This window comes from Hylaeus anthracinus, unplaced genomic scaffold (assembly GCF_026225885.1).
Source record: "Hylaeus anthracinus isolate JK02 unplaced genomic scaffold, UHH_iyHylAnth1.0_haploid 5, whole genome shotgun sequence".
Lineage (NCBI taxonomy): Eukaryota > Metazoa > Arthropoda > Insecta > Hymenoptera > Colletidae > Hylaeus > Hylaeus anthracinus.
Genome location: NW_026535322.1, coordinates 6,281,443 through 6,301,337, shown reverse-complemented (window position 1 = coordinate 6,301,337; position 19,895 = coordinate 6,281,443). Strand labels below are relative to the sequence as shown.

The 19,895-nt window shown below is 38.4% G+C and overlaps 1 protein-coding gene across 7 annotated transcripts in view; it reads left to right on the top strand.

Annotated features, from left to right (window-relative positions):
• Positions 1 to 19,895, top strand: part of LOC128895272 (cationic amino acid transporter 2) — a 49,547-nt gene that overhangs the window by 25,011 nt on the left and 4,641 nt on the right. For all 7 annotated transcript variants that reach the window (XM_054157723.1, XM_054157722.1, XM_054157724.1 and 4 more), the window contains 3 exons: positions 1,458 to 1,688; positions 14,513 to 14,721; positions 18,965 to 19,136. In XM_054157723.1, the coding sequence (XP_054013698.1) occupies positions 1,458 to 1,688; positions 14,513 to 14,721; positions 18,965 to 19,136 (612 nt within the window). The remainder of the gene's footprint in view (positions 1 to 1,457; positions 1,689 to 14,512; positions 14,722 to 18,964; positions 19,137 to 19,895) is intronic.

The window sequence follows — 19,895 nt, the reverse complement described above, 5'->3', positions numbered from 1 at the left end:
GACATCGAAGCTTTAGGATTTAAACACGTATTTGAAGCATTTTAAGATTGACGTATATCGACATCGAAGCTTTTTACAATTTAAACATGTTGGATTCGAACCATTTTAAGGTTGAATAATTTCAAGATTGACGTATTGACTTCGGATCTCTTCCTTCTCTCGGATTGCTTGTTAAGATTGCACGTTTTAACAGAATTCACAATTTCACTTCATAATTTGAAATCGTGGAGTTGTTGTTGGATAGTTTTTGGTCGATTCAATTTTCATATTTGTTTTTCATATTTATATCGGAGTGTGCGATTTTTGCACATTGGTTTTTCTTCTTCTGTCGACCTTAAATAATATAATTAAACAAAGGTTCCGTGTCCTCCTTTTCAATTTCGATTCTTCCGAACAATTGACCGCGACGCTACAGTGGCGGCCGAGTCACGCGCCTGTACCATGATTATCCGCCTGGCGGTGCACGTCTGACCATGCATCTTCCTTTCCACTTTTCCCAGACGTCCGGACGAAAGGAGGATGCGTCGTCGTGGCGGCGTTCTACGACGCTCGAGTGGAAAATAACGTCGGATTAAATTTACTGGCGGGTGGTGGTGGGGTGGGGGGGGGGAGGGGGCAGCTATGCGACACGTAGCGAGCCAATGGCCGCGAAACGTCTTGTAAGACGCTCTGATACGCGCTTACTGGACAGGTATATTGCTGGGAACCGGATCTGGTCGATGCAAGAGCAGATGGAAAGCGGAGCGTGTTGCAATCTCGCTGCTATCGAATTTCCTCCTGTCGATCCTTTTGTTGTCCCATGATCCTCCCTCTATCCCCTTTTCAACGAGCTTCTGGTAAATAATAGAGGGTTGGAATGCGCCCTGGGTCGACGCCGGAGGGGAATCAGATAGTGGAATGCTCGCAGGACAACGGAAATCGCTCGTCGTGTGGCCAGTTTCTTTTTTCTCTTGGGTCGATGATGTCACGTTGGGCCTAGGGAATTTTTATAGCGATTGGCGACCCCATTTTAGAATAAAAAAATTAATTTGTCTGCGCCAGTTTTTTTCTTTTTTTTTTTCTTTTTTTTTTAACGAAGGATTGATTAATTGTTTGTAATAATTGCAGCGAATGTTGCTAATGTAACGTAGGGTGGTTGATATCAACTTGTTTATCGATATTCGTTGATTTAATTATCAACATATATTATATATTAAAGAACCTCTAGCAACCACTGAAAAGGGTACCAGCGTAATTTGATTGATAAATTAAAGTATAAATAGCGCCAGGGCTGATTGCGTGAAAAGTTTTGCATACTCTCCGAAAGCGCCTGTATTATGCAACCAGCCCGACCCAGGGGCGTGACAAGTTACGAAATTGGCGTGGAAGTTGTTCGTGAAACGCGGCAGCCATGATTTAACTCCAGCGACACGATATTTAAATGTTTTAACGTGTAATTCGTTCTTTTCTGTTTCCAGGAGCGTGTTACGCCGAGTTCGGGGTGCGAGTGCCCCACACATCAGGCAGCGCTTACGTGTACAGTTACGTGACAGTAGGCGAGTTAATAGCATTCATTATCGGATGGAACATGGTGCTGGAGTACCTTATAGGTACGAGCGCGTGTGCCTGCGCCCTTAGCGCCTGCCTGGACGCCCTTTCCGATGGCGCCGTTTCCGGCGCGATAGCCAGCAGCGTCGGAACCATTTTTGGTGAGATGTTACTCAACTTCTTCCGCCGCATCAATCATTTCGGGAATCGTCGAGTCTTTCGAATCTATTTTCAACTAGATTCGAGAGAATTCTTGCAGTTCGAATAACTTTCAAAGCGAATACAAAATAATCGGTTAACGAATTTGTGCGAAGTTGTAGTAATTTTAACTTTCGTTTATTCTTGAAAGATGAGTTTTAAATTTCCTTGGTTGTTGGAGTAATCGCCGTAACTTCTTCGTTTGTCCAGCCCCAAAAAGCGTAAAACTCCAATAGTATGTGTAATGTCTAACTATGCATAACTTTAAAAAACGATCCGAACAATTCTCGTTCGGTTTTATAAGAGCCATCTAAATAACAAAATTCAACTCTACCGTCCACTAAAATAAAAAATAGAGGGGGTGGAAGGCTTTCTGTTTACCCCGTAACACTCACTCCAAACAAATCTCTTACATATTAAACAACTACATCCCTGGACCATCTAAATACGACAAAAATAAAATCCGTATCTTCGTTACGAAACCATGGAAAAATAAATTCGCATAAATACCAACTCTCGAAGTCTACATCTGTTTAATACCTGAGTACAATGCCTGAATATATTACTAATTGATACAAAACGGCATTAATGAGTTTTCCTTTGAATCGGTACCATCGTCGACCGTAACGAGCGGTGCGGGTCGTTAGTTGATAAAAAATAGGAAGAGGGTGGTGGTGGGGGGTGGGGGAGGGGAAGAGGAGAAGGAGGAGGAGAAGCAGTCGAGTAGAAAAATTTGCATCCCCGGGTCGAGTGCAGCGATATGAAAGAGAGAGCATTCTGAAGTTTATTTCTGCCCCGGTTGGACGCCATGGCCGTTAGACACACGAGGAGAAAATTAAGGCGGGTTTCGCGTGCGTCAGACAGATGGTAGAAATGTTTTTGCGTTTCTAACAGCCCGATGATGTATGGCTTTATGTCCCTTGTCAGATACGGCGAACATATCGAAGTTTTTCTAGTTCAGTAGCTGAGTGGAGCACAGGTCCCCAAAGGGGGCATCGGTGCCTTCTTGAGGGCGGAGGGGGGGCTGAGGAGATTTTGAGGGTGCTCTGTTGGGGTCTGGTGAAGGGCGCTGTTGGGCCTGGTGACAGAAGGAGCCTAGAAACAGTGGAAGGTGCTTCTAGACCTAGTGCAGTTCGATGCAGTTGGAAGTAATGCAACGCAACGCAATGCAATGCAATACAGTGCAATGCAGTTGGATGAGTCGTAACGCAATTGACTGCAATTTCTCTAAACACAATTTTGAATTTCTCTTTTAAATTTTAAATTTCTCCCCACCGGTCCTATCTTGTCTCTCGACGAAAGCTATTCAAACGTCACCAGACCATGAAATGTCGTAGGAATCGTTTATAGTATAAACAAGGTTCCCCATGCATGGAAAAAATTAGTCCATTAGTCTTATTTCTACATCTGTTACTGGCATAGGTAACGAAGGAGTAGAACGTCGTTCTATTTCCAGTGGTATCGATCATGGACAGTTGATTCTACTCGGCCGTCTGACCGTGTAAGGTACTATTCTACTTGCTGGGATATTGATCACGCGTCGGTTTCGTCTAACTACGTCATACGACGGAGCAACAGATCATTCTACCATGACATAATTATACTAAAAATAAAGCACCCGTGCTGTTATGCATTCATGCCGACATTACGATCATTGTACTGCGCCTAACTGACCTGATGAGGATTTATTGCCCTCGCGAAACCGTTTCCACTGTTGTCTGACCAGGTGTGACGTGATTCCACTAGGGATTAGTTCAACGAAGGAGAAGCAAACCATTATTTTTGGTATATGTAAGGGTAATGATAAAAACTATTCCGTGGTTCATACTTTGTTTCTTTGTAAACTATTTTCCTTTATGTTTCAATTGTTGGAATCCGGAAGCGTTAAGAGAGGGCAAAATTTTGGGATTATATAAATTCGTGTCTGTAAAAAGAATAACCCAAGAAACACTTAATATCTGTACTTCAACAATTTTAATTTAGAACAATTTGCACAAGCGAAATGATAATGAAAAATATAATACAAAATTGGTGGTATGTTTCTTTGAATTGTACAGGGGTTAAATAATCCTCCTACATATTTTATCATCCCCTAAATAATTCACAATTGAGCTGAACATACATGGGCTAAATATATCTTCTTGTACAGACCAGTAAAATATATTTTATTCTCGAAGTTTTAAATGAAACAGTATATTTATTATTCATTAACTGGCATCTAAATTTGTCCTGTGACGCCTGCAAGAATTGCAACCCTGTTTCAATCCTTAAAAATGTTTATTAAAATATGTAAAAATAAACAAACACCGAGTTTTATTCGGAAAATACTTTAATTTACATATTCAATTAAAAAGATGTCACGTTCGATAGGGCGATACATGATAACGCGATGGCTCAATATGTCTCGAATTGTTCGAAGACATCCCCTGGAATGGTTCCATACGACAGTATCAATTCCAAACGGAAACGGTAGTAATGGTATCGATACATGTATCGATTCTATCGCCAGCAATTCTGTCTCCACGGAACATATCTGATGAAACAGAAATAGTCCCTTCAACAACGAATTGCTATCTTCACGTTGCTTCGCTGGAATTGAAACCTAAATTGTGCGGATAATGGAATCTGAAACTCATTGGATTGAACAAATTCTGATTTCAAATTTGTTTGACTCCTTTATGTAGTTTAAAATTTCTCTTTGTAGAGTAACTAATAACGTACAATCCTTTTACTTGAGATTCTACGTTCTTGTATTACGAAAAATTTTACTTAAAAATCTCCTTTAAAAATTTTAAAAATCTTCTTTTAAAAATTCATGAATCTTTTTTTGGTTAGTAAACAAATTTGAAAAAAATCTCAGAGAGGTATTTAATAAAGTACTATAGCATGTACGAATTTCAGCTGAATCAAACAAAGGGTTGAATTAACAAAATTGGTCGAAGTGACGTGGAATGCCCCAAACATAAACGCGATAGAGGAGAAATCGAAATGTTAAGGGCAGACTGTGGTAACTGACAAAAAATATCGGCGAAACATGTGCAACATTTGAAGTGGTATACTTCGGGGAGCTGGGAATAGGATATCGACTCGTAAAAAAAAAACACGGGATGGTTGCTTTCACAAAGAGAAGCAAAATGGTTCGGACGGAATATATCGGACGAGAAAGTTCTGTCCGTATTTTTTTTTTCTTTTTTACCATATTCATCCCTTACGAGGATCGTAAACAGCCCTCCCTTGAGGTCGGACACATCTTACAGAATCTCGAAATTGTTCCTTTAAAAGTTTCATGATTCGAGATTGCTATGCAACCTCGGAGCATTGTTGGGGGAAAAATTCTGAACAAACTGGGCAATTTTTCCAATAACTAGTTTCGTTGTTTTAACAAAGATTAAAAAATGCGGGACTACCAAGGTTGTTTATTCATTTATTTGATTATATATCTATTTTTTTGCTTATTTATGTGTCGTGTAATGTAGATGTGTAAATAATTATAGGGTTAAGGGTAACTGGTTAATATTTCAAAGAAAAAGAAGTCAAAATCCAAGAGATTCATTTTTATTGCAGAACCGAAGTGAAGGAAGTGCTATGAAAATGCGATCGACTGCAAAGCAATGTATTTGGATGTGTTTGGATGAAGTTGAATGCGATGCAATGCAACGCTAACTCTTAAAATTCTCGAATAGAACGAATATCTCTTGTCGAACGATATTTTCCTCAATACTCTGAGGAAAAAGACCCCAAGACGGTACACTCCTAAACAAATTACCGATCGTTATCAACGCTACTGAGCGAAGATTCCCTGAAATTGAGATGTTAAAAAAAGATCACCCTAAAAAAAAAAAAACCGAGAGGCATCCTTCGACATTCCACATGGACAGAAGATTTGCCTTCGTCGGTTGGGTCGAATTGATTTCCCTTCCTATGGAAGGGAAAGGGAGATTACACGTGTCGTCCAAGCGGGTTACAGTAAATTTCGTGAAAAATGCTAGCGACCCCATCCGCCATCGCGTTGAGGCTTTCCTCTTTCGCTATTCCGCGAAAGAGGAAAGAGCTCGGTTCACCGCTAAATTAATTCCATGGAATTGGATCAAGCTCTCCATTTAGCCGTGTCACGGGTTTACTGGCGGTCGCGATAAACGGGTGAAACGCGATTATTAAACGCCATGACAGAGGCCCTTTTCAATGGAAAAAGTGTCCTGTTAGGTCAACACCATTCATCCAGTTCATTGTATTATTAAGCTCCCAAATGAGTAATTGATCTTTTTTTTTTTTTAAGAAATCAGGAGATATTTTTATTTATTTATTAGCAATGTCAATTATTATCGATGACAAGCGTGAAACATTTTTTATTAGTCTGCTCTATTTTCAAGAATTTCAATGTTATAATTTTTGTATGGAACGCAATATTTTTATTTAATTATGTATTCTCCATGTTTATCAATGACCTTTAATCGAGCTAATAACATCGATATTAGTCTGCTCTGTTCTCAAGAATTTCAATTTTATAATTTATGTAGCCTTCATATTTATTATAGACCTCAGATATCTTCGAAATATGACTAAAATATAAAATGCCATTAAATACCTTATAATAACTATGAAATATAAATCGTTGACATCTAACGTCACCCTAAATTTCATTGAAATCGCTTGAACCGTGACATCTTCCCTAAACGAACGTTTATTTAAAGTTACTCAAGCAGCAACCGGCTCGGGTATTCGCGGAGGAACGAGTACGAAGTCTGGACCACTGAAATGTCACGGAATAATGTCAACAAGGCTCGCGGTCGCGTCTCCAGGCAAAAGTAATTCACGTACCTCTGCCTCCGCCCTGGCAATTATCAAGTTCCGCCTATCGAGCAGAGCAGACCGAAGAAATTTCGCTCGAACAACAAGAAACTTGCGTCTGGGTTGCAAGAACCCTGAACCAGTCACGGCAACGTGCGATACGCTGATAAGACACGCCTCGGGGCTATGTAACGGGTAGCGTATTAGTTCTTGAGGGCGCTTAATTACCCGATGGAAAATTAGACAAAGCGGTTAAACTTGTACGCAAATGGAGTATTCTCGATCGAGGGTTTTCGAGAATAATTAATCATTAAATTGTAGGCGTATAATCAAACATGAATTTTTTCATGAAGTTTACTCGATATATATTTAAGTGATAATAAGTGATCGAGCAAAATTACAATACGATGAAATGTAATATATTGTATAAAGAATACGAAGAAATTAAATGGAATTAAATGAAACGAGTTACAAAAATAATGCACCTACGATGCAATGCGAAGTCACGCGGGTGAGTTCAATGAGTTTGTGGAATCGGATGAATTGAAATACAATCGAATGCAATGTAATTAAATGCAATGCAATGCAATGCAATGTCATACAATGGAATTGAATGAATGAAGATAGTTTCATGCACTGTTACACCGTTCAATGGAATACAATTAAATGGAATGCAATGAAATGCGATACACTAATCAATTAAATACGATGCAATATAATTGAATGCAATACAATACAGTACGATACAATTGCAATACGAGAACATCAAAATTCATTTGACTGGAATACAATTAAAATAAATGGAATGGAATGGAATGTACTAGAATTGAACGTATTTGAATAGACCGCAATTGAATGGAACGTAAAGAAATCAAATTTTGTGTTTGTTCACAATTTGTCATAGCTACATGCCTGCAGTATAGTACAATATAATCAGTTACAATTTGATACAAATATTGATATAATTTCTTTTCTTGCCAGTGAATGATTCAATCAATCTTTGACAAGTTTACATACAAAACCAGTAACCCGATACCATAACCTATCCCAATATTAGTATTATCGTTGTTAATAAAGTTAGCCTTCAACTATCTACGGAAACACTTGCTCGAATTTCCTTCAATTTCAATAAGGGATCGAATTAATTCACCCTCGTCTACGCATACCTCGAATAGATCGGCGCAAGCCGTCTATAAATTAAGGTGCCCAAGGACGTCTTCTATGTTAACATCTCGAGCAAAATTAAATTACGCAACCTAGCTTCAACGTGGAAGTAACAAGAGACGAAAAGAAACCTCGCCAGAGGCAAGGACCGACATCTTGCCAGACACGTCTCCAGAAGTTGCGCATTTTTCCAACTGCCTTGGCAAAAGATTCTTATCGAGCGTCGAAACAAAGTGTTTCCTTAACGTCTTACCTTTTGTCGTTCCAACGTCGCGTCGTTACACCTTTAAGATCCTAACGATCCTCTAGCTTCTTTATCTCTTTCCACTTTTCCTGGTATTCCTCCGCCATTATTCGCAAACGCCACGCATCCCTCACTTTTGTTGCACTTTCAGGGCAGTTGTTCCCGAGGGGCAAACTTTGTGACAAAAGGAGGCCAACTTATTTCCCTCGGTTCCTGTTGGGTGCCTCAGGAATGACGAGGAAATGCCTCAAGTTTACCGAGGACGTTGGACGGCCATTTTGTTCGCTCGAACGTTCGATAAAATGGCGAGAGGCTTGAATAATTCACTTATTTTCAAGATTTTTATTTGCTCTTTGTTTTTCTAAGAATTCTTTTGCGAATTATTCAGATGGTCTGTTTCAAGTATCCCACACTGTATATCTATTTTGAATTCAAAGTGGACTGGGTTGCGTTGGGTTAGGTACGAGTGTGAATCAAAGTGGTCGAATTGAATTACTGTTCATTTTAAATCTGCTTATTAACGATTGTTGAGGAGCTGTTCGAGATAGTTACTGATAATAACCCAGACCTAACTTTCCACGAAGGAGTGTTTATAAATGTTTGCAGGTAGGAAATTCGAAATTGAACTTAATTTAGAAGCTATAACTTCGGAATATTTCTGAAAGCAGGAATATTAAGGCTGAGGGTATTTCTGAAAATAGGAATTTAGATTAAATTGACTTTTGGAGGTACAAGTGTTCAAGTTACGTCTAAAACTAGAAATGCTAAAGGTGAAGTTATTTCTGAAATAGAAATCTTAAAATTGAACATATTTCAGGGGCCACAAGGGTTCTACTTGAGGTTATAAACTTTTTTTCCTATCCTCTTTTTGTCCTTCGCTAAGTATACACGATAACATTGCAACTCCCTTCGCTGTAATTCCCGGCTGGCTTTCTTCGTTCCACGACTTGTGGTACACCCTGTACATTCCATAGATCGAGGGGAGGAAATAAGCAGAACGAGGAAAAAAAAGCCGCAGAAGGGCGGAAGAGGAGGATTCAGGGGATAACAAAAGGCTGAAGGGCGTGCAAGAGGGGCGCTTGCGCGGATGAAGACTAGTACCTGTGGACCTCATCGATCCGGAACGGTTTACCTAGCACCGTTCTTCCACGCTTTTTAACCTGTCCACATGACCGGTGACGCCTGAGATACCCTGGAGTTGTCTATTATACCTTAACCAATAGAAAGAACCCAAGAGCAAACGTCCTTAATAACGCTGAAGACTACGGTTCAACAAAGCCTCGAGTATATGACCTAAAGGGATCTCAAAGAGGGACCTAGGGCTCTCAGGTATACCAGCTTTGACCTTGGGAGCAGAACGGATACTAGTCTGGGACAGATACTAGGACCAAAAGGGTCCGGGACCTAGGAAGGTGTAGGCTTCGAGGCTTTGGAAACTCTCGTATGGGGACATTATATCACCTGAGATGCCACGAGTACGTGGAGAGGCTACCTGTGGCACCACTAGTGCGAGTTGTAGTCTTTGTGAAGTGTTAATCTTCAATAGGAAAAAGCGACCGAGTTGACGCTGAAACTAAGTAGTGGCTTCAAAGTTTTGGGAACTCTCGAACGCTACAAGTGGACCTTACACTAACTATGGTGCCATTGGTGCCACGGCGCCGATTAATGGTGCCATAGTTGGTCACAGTAGTCACGACATGGACTAATGACACCATAGCGTTACGTGCGGACCTTACACTAACTGTGGCGCCACTATAAGCGCTACTACTACTACTTGTGACGTCATTAGTACCCTTTATACCTAGCTGTGACGTCACTAGTACCTGCCACGGCTACCTGTGGCCCCACAAGCGCCCCATGACGCCTACTACTGGCGCCACTAGTCCAAGTTAGTCCTCCTAGGGTTGTACTAACCTCCAGCAGTAGTAAATGAATCATTCTAAACAATGTTGATGACTAGAGTTGTATAGACTTCCACTAATAGAATTAAGAGCCCTTTTCTATGAGCTAGAGCCTCACTAATTCCAAGAGGATTCTAGACCTCAGTTGAGTCAATACATCCACTTGATTTCAGTATTCTCTCGTCCTTTTCTTAACTTTCATCACTTGTAAGTGGGCAGAACCATCAGTTCCCTTATTTTTAAATTCCTAATCCTTCCGATAGTCATGTTACATTTTCCTCTTAATGTCCCTGAAGTTCTGAGCCTTATTTAAGCCCTCCTGATTTTAATATTCTCTCGTTCCTTCATCCACAACCTTTCACCACTTCATCAGAAATTCTCAAGACCTCCACTTCCCTTATTTCCACCTTCTCAATCCTACCCATGTCCACGTTACCTTTTCCTCGTAATTTCCCTGGAGGAACCCCTTTACCTCGCAACTCCTCGTCCTCCACTCGACTCCTTAACGCCTCCAGGTCCTCCTAAAATCATTTTAATATCTTCCTGCCGCATCGCGACCATCTGTTGCTTCTCTGGCATGGGGATGGTCGAACCATCGACGGTCACGTTGATGGATTTCACAATTGGACGGTTGATCGCCCCATCGATCCCAAAAAGCTGTCTGACGAGTGGTAATACGTACACATCTCACTTCGCGGCGCATCGACGGATCCTGACGAGGCCAATTCGAGAATATCGAACTATTAAAACAGTCTATTTTTCTTCAATTCTTTTTGGGGGAAAAATCATACAAAGAATTGTCTGATTTTTAAAAATTCGTGACATTCTTAATAACGAGCATTTTTGATTGAAACTTTTTTTCGCAGTAGATCTCATAGTACACTTCGAAAAACATATAGAAAATTTTCCATCAAAGTGAAAATTCGATTTAACAAAAATGAGTTTTTTAATTTATTTTATTCTTCGAATAGTACATTTTACATAAATTCATTTTATAAAATTGCTCGTCTATATTTAAATTTACCTGCATGAAATTTTGATTGAAAATCAACGATCATTTATAATACAACTTCAAATATACATAAATATAAAAATTATTTTCCATTTAATATAATTCAATTAATTTACACAATAACCAAATATAATAAAACATGTGTCGCACAAGAACAGAATTTTTATGACAATTGTATTCCACGTATGCATTAGGTCAACTGGTCTGACCCGTTGGACCAGTTACTTTCCTCATAGGTCAGAGCAACTGGTTTGACACTGTGACCTAGTTTTTCAGTTCATTGATCAGGCTAACTGACCTGACTCTTGCGGTCCAATTATTTAGCTCATGGATCAGGACACCTGGGCTACACCAACACACTGCCATGTAATTAGGCGAGTTGATTGCATTATTTAGCAGTCCATTCATTCTCCTCCTAGAGCACGATAGCTGGTTCAACTGAACATAGAGTTGCTATGTATAATCAAGATAATAACTCATTATGTATGTTAGGGTATTTTTGTTAGGCTATATACATATGTATATTTATTTATGTATACAAAATTTCAATTGGAAAAATGATAGTCACATAGGATTAGATTGATTAAAATATATGTCTATTGAATTAGTTTATAGAAAAATACAGGAGAATCATAATATGATACATTTAACTTTATTGATACACTATATTCCCATTATATTATGTATTTTCTATAATATCTTAAAAACTATAATATGGTTCACATAATTTTATTAATACACCATATTTATATTATATATCTTTTACAACATAATAAATTTAACTAACATTTATTAATAATTTATCTCGCATTCTATAAACATTTCAATCGAAAGTTCCGCCATTTTCAAAAAATATCCCAATATCTAACCGTGAGCTTTAAACGTGATTCGAAAGACGTGTCGCTATGAAAGCAGTCGAATCTACTGTTTTCTTTTTCGGTGAAACAAAAAAAAATAATGAATATCTCGCAGTGGAAAAATAGTAATAAAATCCCGAATGAGAAACACTTTGTGCTGGCTGGCAGACCGTCAGAACGTTCCTGAAACAGGTGAACGGGCGAGCGGCAGCCAGCGAAACGAACGTGAAATGGAATGCAGTAAAATCCATATCTGGGAAATAGACGCAAAACCGTGCTCGGTGAGGTATCATAGACATGGGGTGGAGGAGGTTGAAATAAATAAAACGTCGTGGACGATCAATCGCGCTACGAGGGAACAAAGAAAAACGTTGGATTTACCTGGGAACTGCTAGTGGAAACATATCGATACCACGAAACGTATCATTAATCCTTTGCACCGCGAATTCTTTTTCAGCTTTGTCTCTTATAATAACTTGTATCATGTGTTCTATTGGAAACGTACTTCAAAGAACAGTTTTTTTTTATCGATACTAATTTCAAACGTTCGTTCGTCAAGTGCCTGTAGATTAATTAAATTCCATTTATTTATTTCTATAATCTCGTTCGCGTTATAGAAAAGAATTTTAACGAATAACATACTAAAATTATAACTAATAATTACGTTGAAAATAGATACGATTTAGTCGCTTTCACAATAAATAAAATTTCATTCAAAGACTTGCGGTGTACATTTGTTATTAATTACATTCTATCGAATCGTTTCTATACATTTTATAATGAAATTCCATCAATCTATGTCTGCGTTAATTCAATTCCATTTCGTTGATATTATACTAACAAAATTTTAGCCGTTGACACACTAAAATTATATCGAATTATTTCTACATTAATTAAACCCCGTCCATTTATTTCTCCTAATTCGTTCGCGTCATAATAAATAAACATGTAATTATTGACCCGTGGCGCACATTCGCTGGTGGAAGTTCACCACAATCAGCGAACCAATAAATTCAGCCCTCGCGAGTACCCGCAGCCCCTGAAAGCGTCAACTCGTTCCGACTGGACCCATCCGTTTGAAAGTTTCGAGCACAGTCGTCCTTTGACGCACGGCCCAATCGATCGTGGCAATATTTTACGAAACATTTTTTGTTTTCATCGTCGATACGTTCAAATTTGATACCAGGCTCCAGAATCGATCCCACTAAAAAAAAAAAAAAAAAAAAAAAATGGTCGTCGAGAGCGTTAATTAACGAAACCCAATTTTGTTCATTTTCGACGACTAACGAGACATCCACGGCTGTCGTGAAAGAGTCGCCAAATTTATGCTGTTTTATTTCGCGCGTCGAAGACCGCCGTGGGAACGATGAAACTTCGGCCCATATTTTAACGTGTTCAGCAGGAGCTATGTTTCATTCGTGTCTCCGTGCCGAGAAGATATCCACCGTCTGTTTTCTGTTTTTGTGGATTACACTTGAATATTTTACTCTCATGCATATTTTATGTCACCAAATGTAGAAGTTTTGGGGGCGGATTGGTAAAGCGGGTAATTTTCGACACGAGACTTTTCATTGGTGCATGAATTGGTGATTTGGCTAATTATTATTGAATTATTGAGGATTATGAACTGACATAGATTCTACAAGGATACGTGATGCAATTTTTGCGTTTGATATGTGAAATAATTTCTGCTCGTGTATACGAAAGACATTTATACCCGGATATACGAAGTTGTCTGTATCTACAAGTATGTAATAAATTATATTGTTCTTATAAATTGTTTCTTTATATTATCGTTTTATCAATCTACCATTCTATCATCCTGTAATTCTAACATTCTACCATTTTATCATTTTCTATCACTTTACCATTTTATGAATTGTCTATTTTATCATTTTACCATTCCATCATCTATTATTCTATCATTTCCCATGTAATATAATCTAATATTTAATATCTCTATAGAAAATTGACAACGGCATCGATTTGTGTAACCTTGACTTCAGACATTGAGCTACTATTCTTCGAAAAGTACCAAAATCTAACAGGAACAGAACCTGAAGTCGACCCCAGTTAGTGAAACCACATTCCACGTCAGAAATGTTGGAACCTGGATGTACGTTCCCCCGCGACATTATAAATAAATGTAAATACCATTCGTAGACAGAAGCTGGGAGATGATTTATATCGCTTCCGCTTCCTGATGTACTGGACAGAATTTTAATAGGAAAATCAGAGGCAAATATTAGAGGGAACGTTCCGTTTTGTTAACACACGCTCGCCGCGGGTGACACTTTTCGTGGGCATTCGTGTTTAGCGACACGGATCGGTTACACTCCCTGCTATGTCAACTGTTATGGGGAAAAACAGATTCGATTTATGTACTTATCTTGTGCAAATTTAAATTAAGATATTACTCAGTGGTGGCTGCGATATTAATACACACAATGAGTGAATTTGAAACATGTTAGAAGAATAACAAATTTAATTTAGTTAACTACTTGATATTTACATTTAATAATGTTTCGATGTTGCAACGAGTAATATAAAATATTCATTAGGTACTTAACGATATATACAAAAATTCTTTACAAGTAAGTTGTATTCATATAAAAGTTAGTATAACAAACATGTTTGACTTTATTCTTAGCGTCGGGTCTCGAACCCTACACTTTCATTGTTACGTGAGATCTTATTTCAATTACTCTGCCTTCGTTCTATCAATTAGGTAGCAACGCTGTAGTCCGTGTCTGATCAGATATACGTTTATGTATACAGGACATCATTTTCTGAAGCATGAAATGTTTCTTTTCTGATTCAGGTCGACCACCCGATTTCCTGGCGTTCGTCATCACCATACTGATGATGCTGCTGATGGCCGCGGGCGTCAGAAAATCCCTCATGTTCAATAACGTGTTGAACGTCATCAACCTCTCGGTCTGGGTGTTTATCATGACGGCGGGAATGTTTTACGTGGACAGTGACAACTGGTCCGAGCACAGGGGCTTTCTTCCCTACGACTGGAGCGGTGTAAGTACCAATTATTAAATAAACAGTTGTCTGATCAGGTAGTGACCCTTATACCATCCCTCCGATCAGTTAAACAACCCTATATGATTTCTCCGATCGATACGTAATTGAATCATCTAATACCGAATAATTATATAATCCCTCTTGTCAGTCACTCTTGCCAATTCACAAATTTAATTAGTTTCCTTACCCAGCCGAGCCCTATAATTTCACTCCATCCTCCATGAACAACGAGCTACCGACAGAGGAAGGAAAAATCTGAACAGAGAATTTTGAAAGAGAAAACCAAAGAGACATTCCGTTTCGTCGCGGTGACATTTTCCTCGTTCTCTGTGTTCAACCCTCTAGCGCAGCTTTCTGCTCGCGGTTTTGCGGGTCCGACGGGACAATGGCGGACTTGTTGCACCGGATGGGCTTCAACGTCGAAACCGAGGTGCATCAGGTGGACAGAGGGGAGGGAAACGGAATTCGAATTCACTCTCCGCAGGAATCCGAGCTCCGCGGCGCCGACATGGGTGGAATTAGAGCGAGACGTTGCCTGGAGGGGTGGGATTTTTGCGAGCAACAGTAGAATGGGTCGATGTACCATTTTTGTGTTGATAGTGGATGGTTTAGAAGATGTTTCGAAGATGTAATTAATGATTTGCCTGTAGCGAGGATATAAATGCGAAGAACTGTTGAAGTTCCATTGTGTTTGAAGGGTTGTATCGGAAAATAGCTGTTAGATTCCAATAAGACGAAATAACTGAACCATCCTTATAAAAATTGTGGACAAATAAAGAAAACTGATGTCAACTTAGAGAAACAAATGAAAACTGAATGAAAATTGAGAGAAATTAAAGAAAACTAAAAAATTGAAAGAAATTGACGGACTCTCAAGAAAATTGAGGAAAAGTGATGAAAATTGAAAGAAACTAAATATTTTAAGGCTCAATAATTCAACGGAACTTCAGAAATTTAACTTTTCCTCCTCGTTTGATCTCGGTGCTGCTAGAATATTTCACATTCTTTTAATTTTTAATCGGGAAACATCAGTCAGTCGTCTCCTAATTTATTCGCATGCTCGTTTCCCTTTCGTCCACAACTCCTGGTCGCGTGTTTATCGACCAAGTGGCATAAATATTTCCACGGAAGTGGTCTTACATGTTCGCAGTGCTTAAATTTTTCATAACCTCGGTGCTTTTCCATCGCACAGAAGCAGAGCGTGATGCAGGACACCCTGTTGCTTGGAAAACAACCCTCTTTCGGGCAAGTCTTATGCTTAGGAACAAACTTTCAGATGACCTAGTTCGAAAGATCTCGAGGAGGCATAATTAATACTTTAGGAGGCCAATTAATTACACATTAGAGAAAATTTTAATAATTTGAAGTAATTTCGGAAAGTTTAATTGTGGTTTATATTTTTATATTTACTAAAAAAAATTTGATATTCTCTTATATTAATCCTACTCTCGGAAGAGTTCGATATTCCAGATTATTATAAAAATAAATTGGTTATTTTTACCTGGAAAGTTGGTCGAGACACCTTGGGAAATATATCTTGAGACTTGGGATCATGTTTGACAGGTATAGCGAAGAAGAAAACGTTATGGATGACGGTCAGAGGTTAAACGCCTCGTTTGTGCCTTCTTGCAGGACTTTTATGGCATTTTCCACCCCCGTTGTCTTCTCTGCGATCAATATAGACAGAATTCTGAACGTTTCGTAAATACGCCTGATAAGCAATAGCCTACTACCATCTTTAACTTTTGAGATAAATGTGGCAGAAAATTTCAATCACATACGATGTTCAATGCAACTTAAAAATCGTCGACACAGTTAATAGTCGTCGTAAAATAACAAAGGTTTGGTAGAAAACTGTCTGCTTCCTCTAACAATAATATTGTTCCATGGGAAGAAATAACTCATTGATTTCGCGAGTTCCATCGTTTCCTTCCTTGTTATCTTTAACTAAAAGTAAACAAACATTTAAGTGTTTCCATGTAATTTCAAGTATATATACACAGAACGAATAGGAAAATTGATAAATAATCGTGAAAACCCACTGACTCCCACCCCTGTATATATGTATTCATAATTTGTTTGAGAAAGTACGATACAGATAGCGTAAAAAAAATGTATAAATAATAATGAAGAGCAAGGCAGAACGGTAGGAAGGTCCTTTGAATAAAAATAACATTGTGGACGAAATAAAATAATATTTACTTCGATCCAAAGGTATATTAATGAACTATGCTTGATTATAATTATACTACTACACTTATTTATGTCTATTTTCTCAACGTGACAATACGTATTATTCACTGGGGATCGTAGTTGTGGTTAGAACCGCCATAACCAGGAGACCAAGGAGTTGACGTTAGCCTGCTACGTTGACATAATTCAATAATTTTTAACTGATTGGTAAATAATTATTAAGTGTTGAATTCCTTTCGAAACTTTCGAAGACTGTATCGAATTCGTTGACGTTAAATAATGCGCTAAAATTTTGCAGGAATATTCTTGATGTATTCGCAAAGTACTTAGAGTATGCATAACACGTAAAAGTAATTAAAATAAAAACCACCCCCTAATATACACAGTCAGCAATGTTCTTCTAAAGGATAAATTTAATTCCGAACGTTCGCCTCACTCGTTTTTCTCTCGCCAAATGACGTTCATCGTTGAAGCAATTGGTGATTTCCATCCCGTGTTTTCACTTCTGAATAAAAGGCAATTTATAGTGAATGGTTCGAGGAGACGGGGCAGCGCCAGTGGCCTTTGACGAGCGTATTCATTCTGCTGTGGTTTTACGTGGGGGGTGCGTGGGCAGCGAACGCAGAGGCGTTCATGACCTGCGGTAGCGAAATACTACAGGGTCACGCTGCAATCTCCCACCATTCACTTTTTTTTCCTTTTAAGAGGACGTCGAGCACCACCGCTAAAATTTAAGGGCGGTTTTCCTTTTATCTCGTTTCCAATGCCGACGTAGAACACCACCTTCTGTGACCCTCAATTCGATTCAGCAATCTCAGCTTTTCGTTTCCTCCGACCCTTACCCTGACAAACGGGTCTCGGTGCAATTCATTTTAATTCTTCAAATGTTTGAAATCTTTGTACCGAGAGTGTAATTATTTTCTCGGTTCTGGGATGCAAACGATTTAAAAAAAAAAAAAAAAAAAAAAAGAATAGTTGAAAAATGTAAAATTGAGAAATAAAAATTCAACACGACCCCCGAAAGTTTTCAAAAAATCTTCACCGTGCCTCTACTTTAATCCTGTTCCACAGGTCGTTGCAATTTTCGTTTCTCCTGTCCTTTACTTTTATAGAAACGCGATTCCCCACGTTCTGGAGTCTCGTTGAAGTATTACTTTAAGTCTCCACTCCAAGCTTCCGTCTTTCGGCTGGACGGAAACGGAGGGCATCAGATATTCATAACAGCGTTAAGGGGCCTTGAAAAATTAAATAGGAAGGAGGGAGAAGAAAGTACATTTGGTACGACGACCATTTCAGGTAGTTCTTGCTCCAGGGACGTGCCTTTGTCCGAAATGGAAAATCTACTCTGTCCGTTTTTTTTAATCCATTCGGAATTTAACTTTCCAGAGAACGCACTTCCTAATTTTAATTCAATTGGGAAAAATGAGAAGCATAAATCAGGAGCCTTTGAACGTTTCGTGGGAAGATCTTGTGAAGATAAATTTCTTTTATCGATATTATTATAATGATTTACTTCTACGGGAAAAGTGTGAAACTAAAATTAAGAAGCTCTGTTTCTTCTTTTAGGAAGATCATACGAAGATACATTTTTTTTATCGATAATATTATTTTATTTAATAAAGACATACTTGTAGGGGAGTTATTACAATAAATTAATAATATTTTCTCTACAAGTGTTTTCAAGACATTGAAAGACTGTCTCGGTTCATCTGATTGCATCCGTTAGTTATTTGTTTTCAATATTTTAAATATTATTAATGCCTATTTAAAATAATGATTTACTTACTTAAAGTAAGGTATCGAGCCGTTAAGAGTTACGTAGGCCACCCTGTATATGTATATGTATGCATATGTATGCATACATTTAAAGAAAAGACATGAATAATAAACTGTAAACTATTATATCATATCAGGGATGAAGTAAAATAAATAAATGTGTTTTATCGATACTTAAGCGTATCGACGATGATGCCTGCACGTGTAGTTGGCCAGTTCAAGGGCACAGTTCAACGAGGAATCCTAATCGATGAGGTATCGTTTATTCCAGGTGTTCACCGGTGCGGCGACGTGTTTTTACGCGTTCATCGGCTTTGACATAATAGCAACCACCGGCGAGGAGGCGACCAACCCCAAGAGGAGCATCCCCCTCGCGATAGTCTCGTCGTTGTTCATAATTCTCATCGCTTACGTCACCAGCAGCATGATGTTGACGCTGATTGGTGAGCGATGCTTGTTGAAACACAAATTGAGTTACGATCCTTTATGTTACTCACACTTCTATTGTGCTCGGTTCAATTTATATATTTTTCTTTTTTCATCTTGACGAGACCAAATCAGTTTTCATTAGTTTCATCGATTTTACGTATAATCAGAATTTGTATCGGTATATTATTGAATTACAAAAAAAAGAAGAATAGTACGAGTTGATCATTCAAAGTTATTATTTTTATTGGAATTATATTTTTATTAATTTCATTTCTTATTTTAATTTTTTTTATCATACATCCTCTTCATTAGTGAAATCATTTTGTCGTCAATTTCATTGATAATAGTGTACAATTACGTTTGTTTATTACTATAGTAATGAATTACGAAAAGAAAGAAACAATGTAAATTTATCACACGCATTCGATGTTACTTTTATTAGAATTGTATATCATTAATATGATTAACGATGTTTCCGAGTCAATACTTGGAACACAATGACTGATAATTACGTGTAATTAATTATGAATCGTTAATCAGTGCCTTTTCGATCGATTATTTCCCCTGACGTGTGTTGTCTGACGTGCAGAAGGTCCTTGGCCGTCCCTGACCTGTCTTCACGCGTCCCTGGTCACCCTTCTACGTCATAGTGATCATCCTCGTACCCTTGTCACAGACACTGTACGGTTCGTTATGCTTTTAAATAACGCCAAGGTGCTCTCCTTCAATCTGTGCTCACTTGTACAAAATAAAAATAAACAATTTCTTCCAGA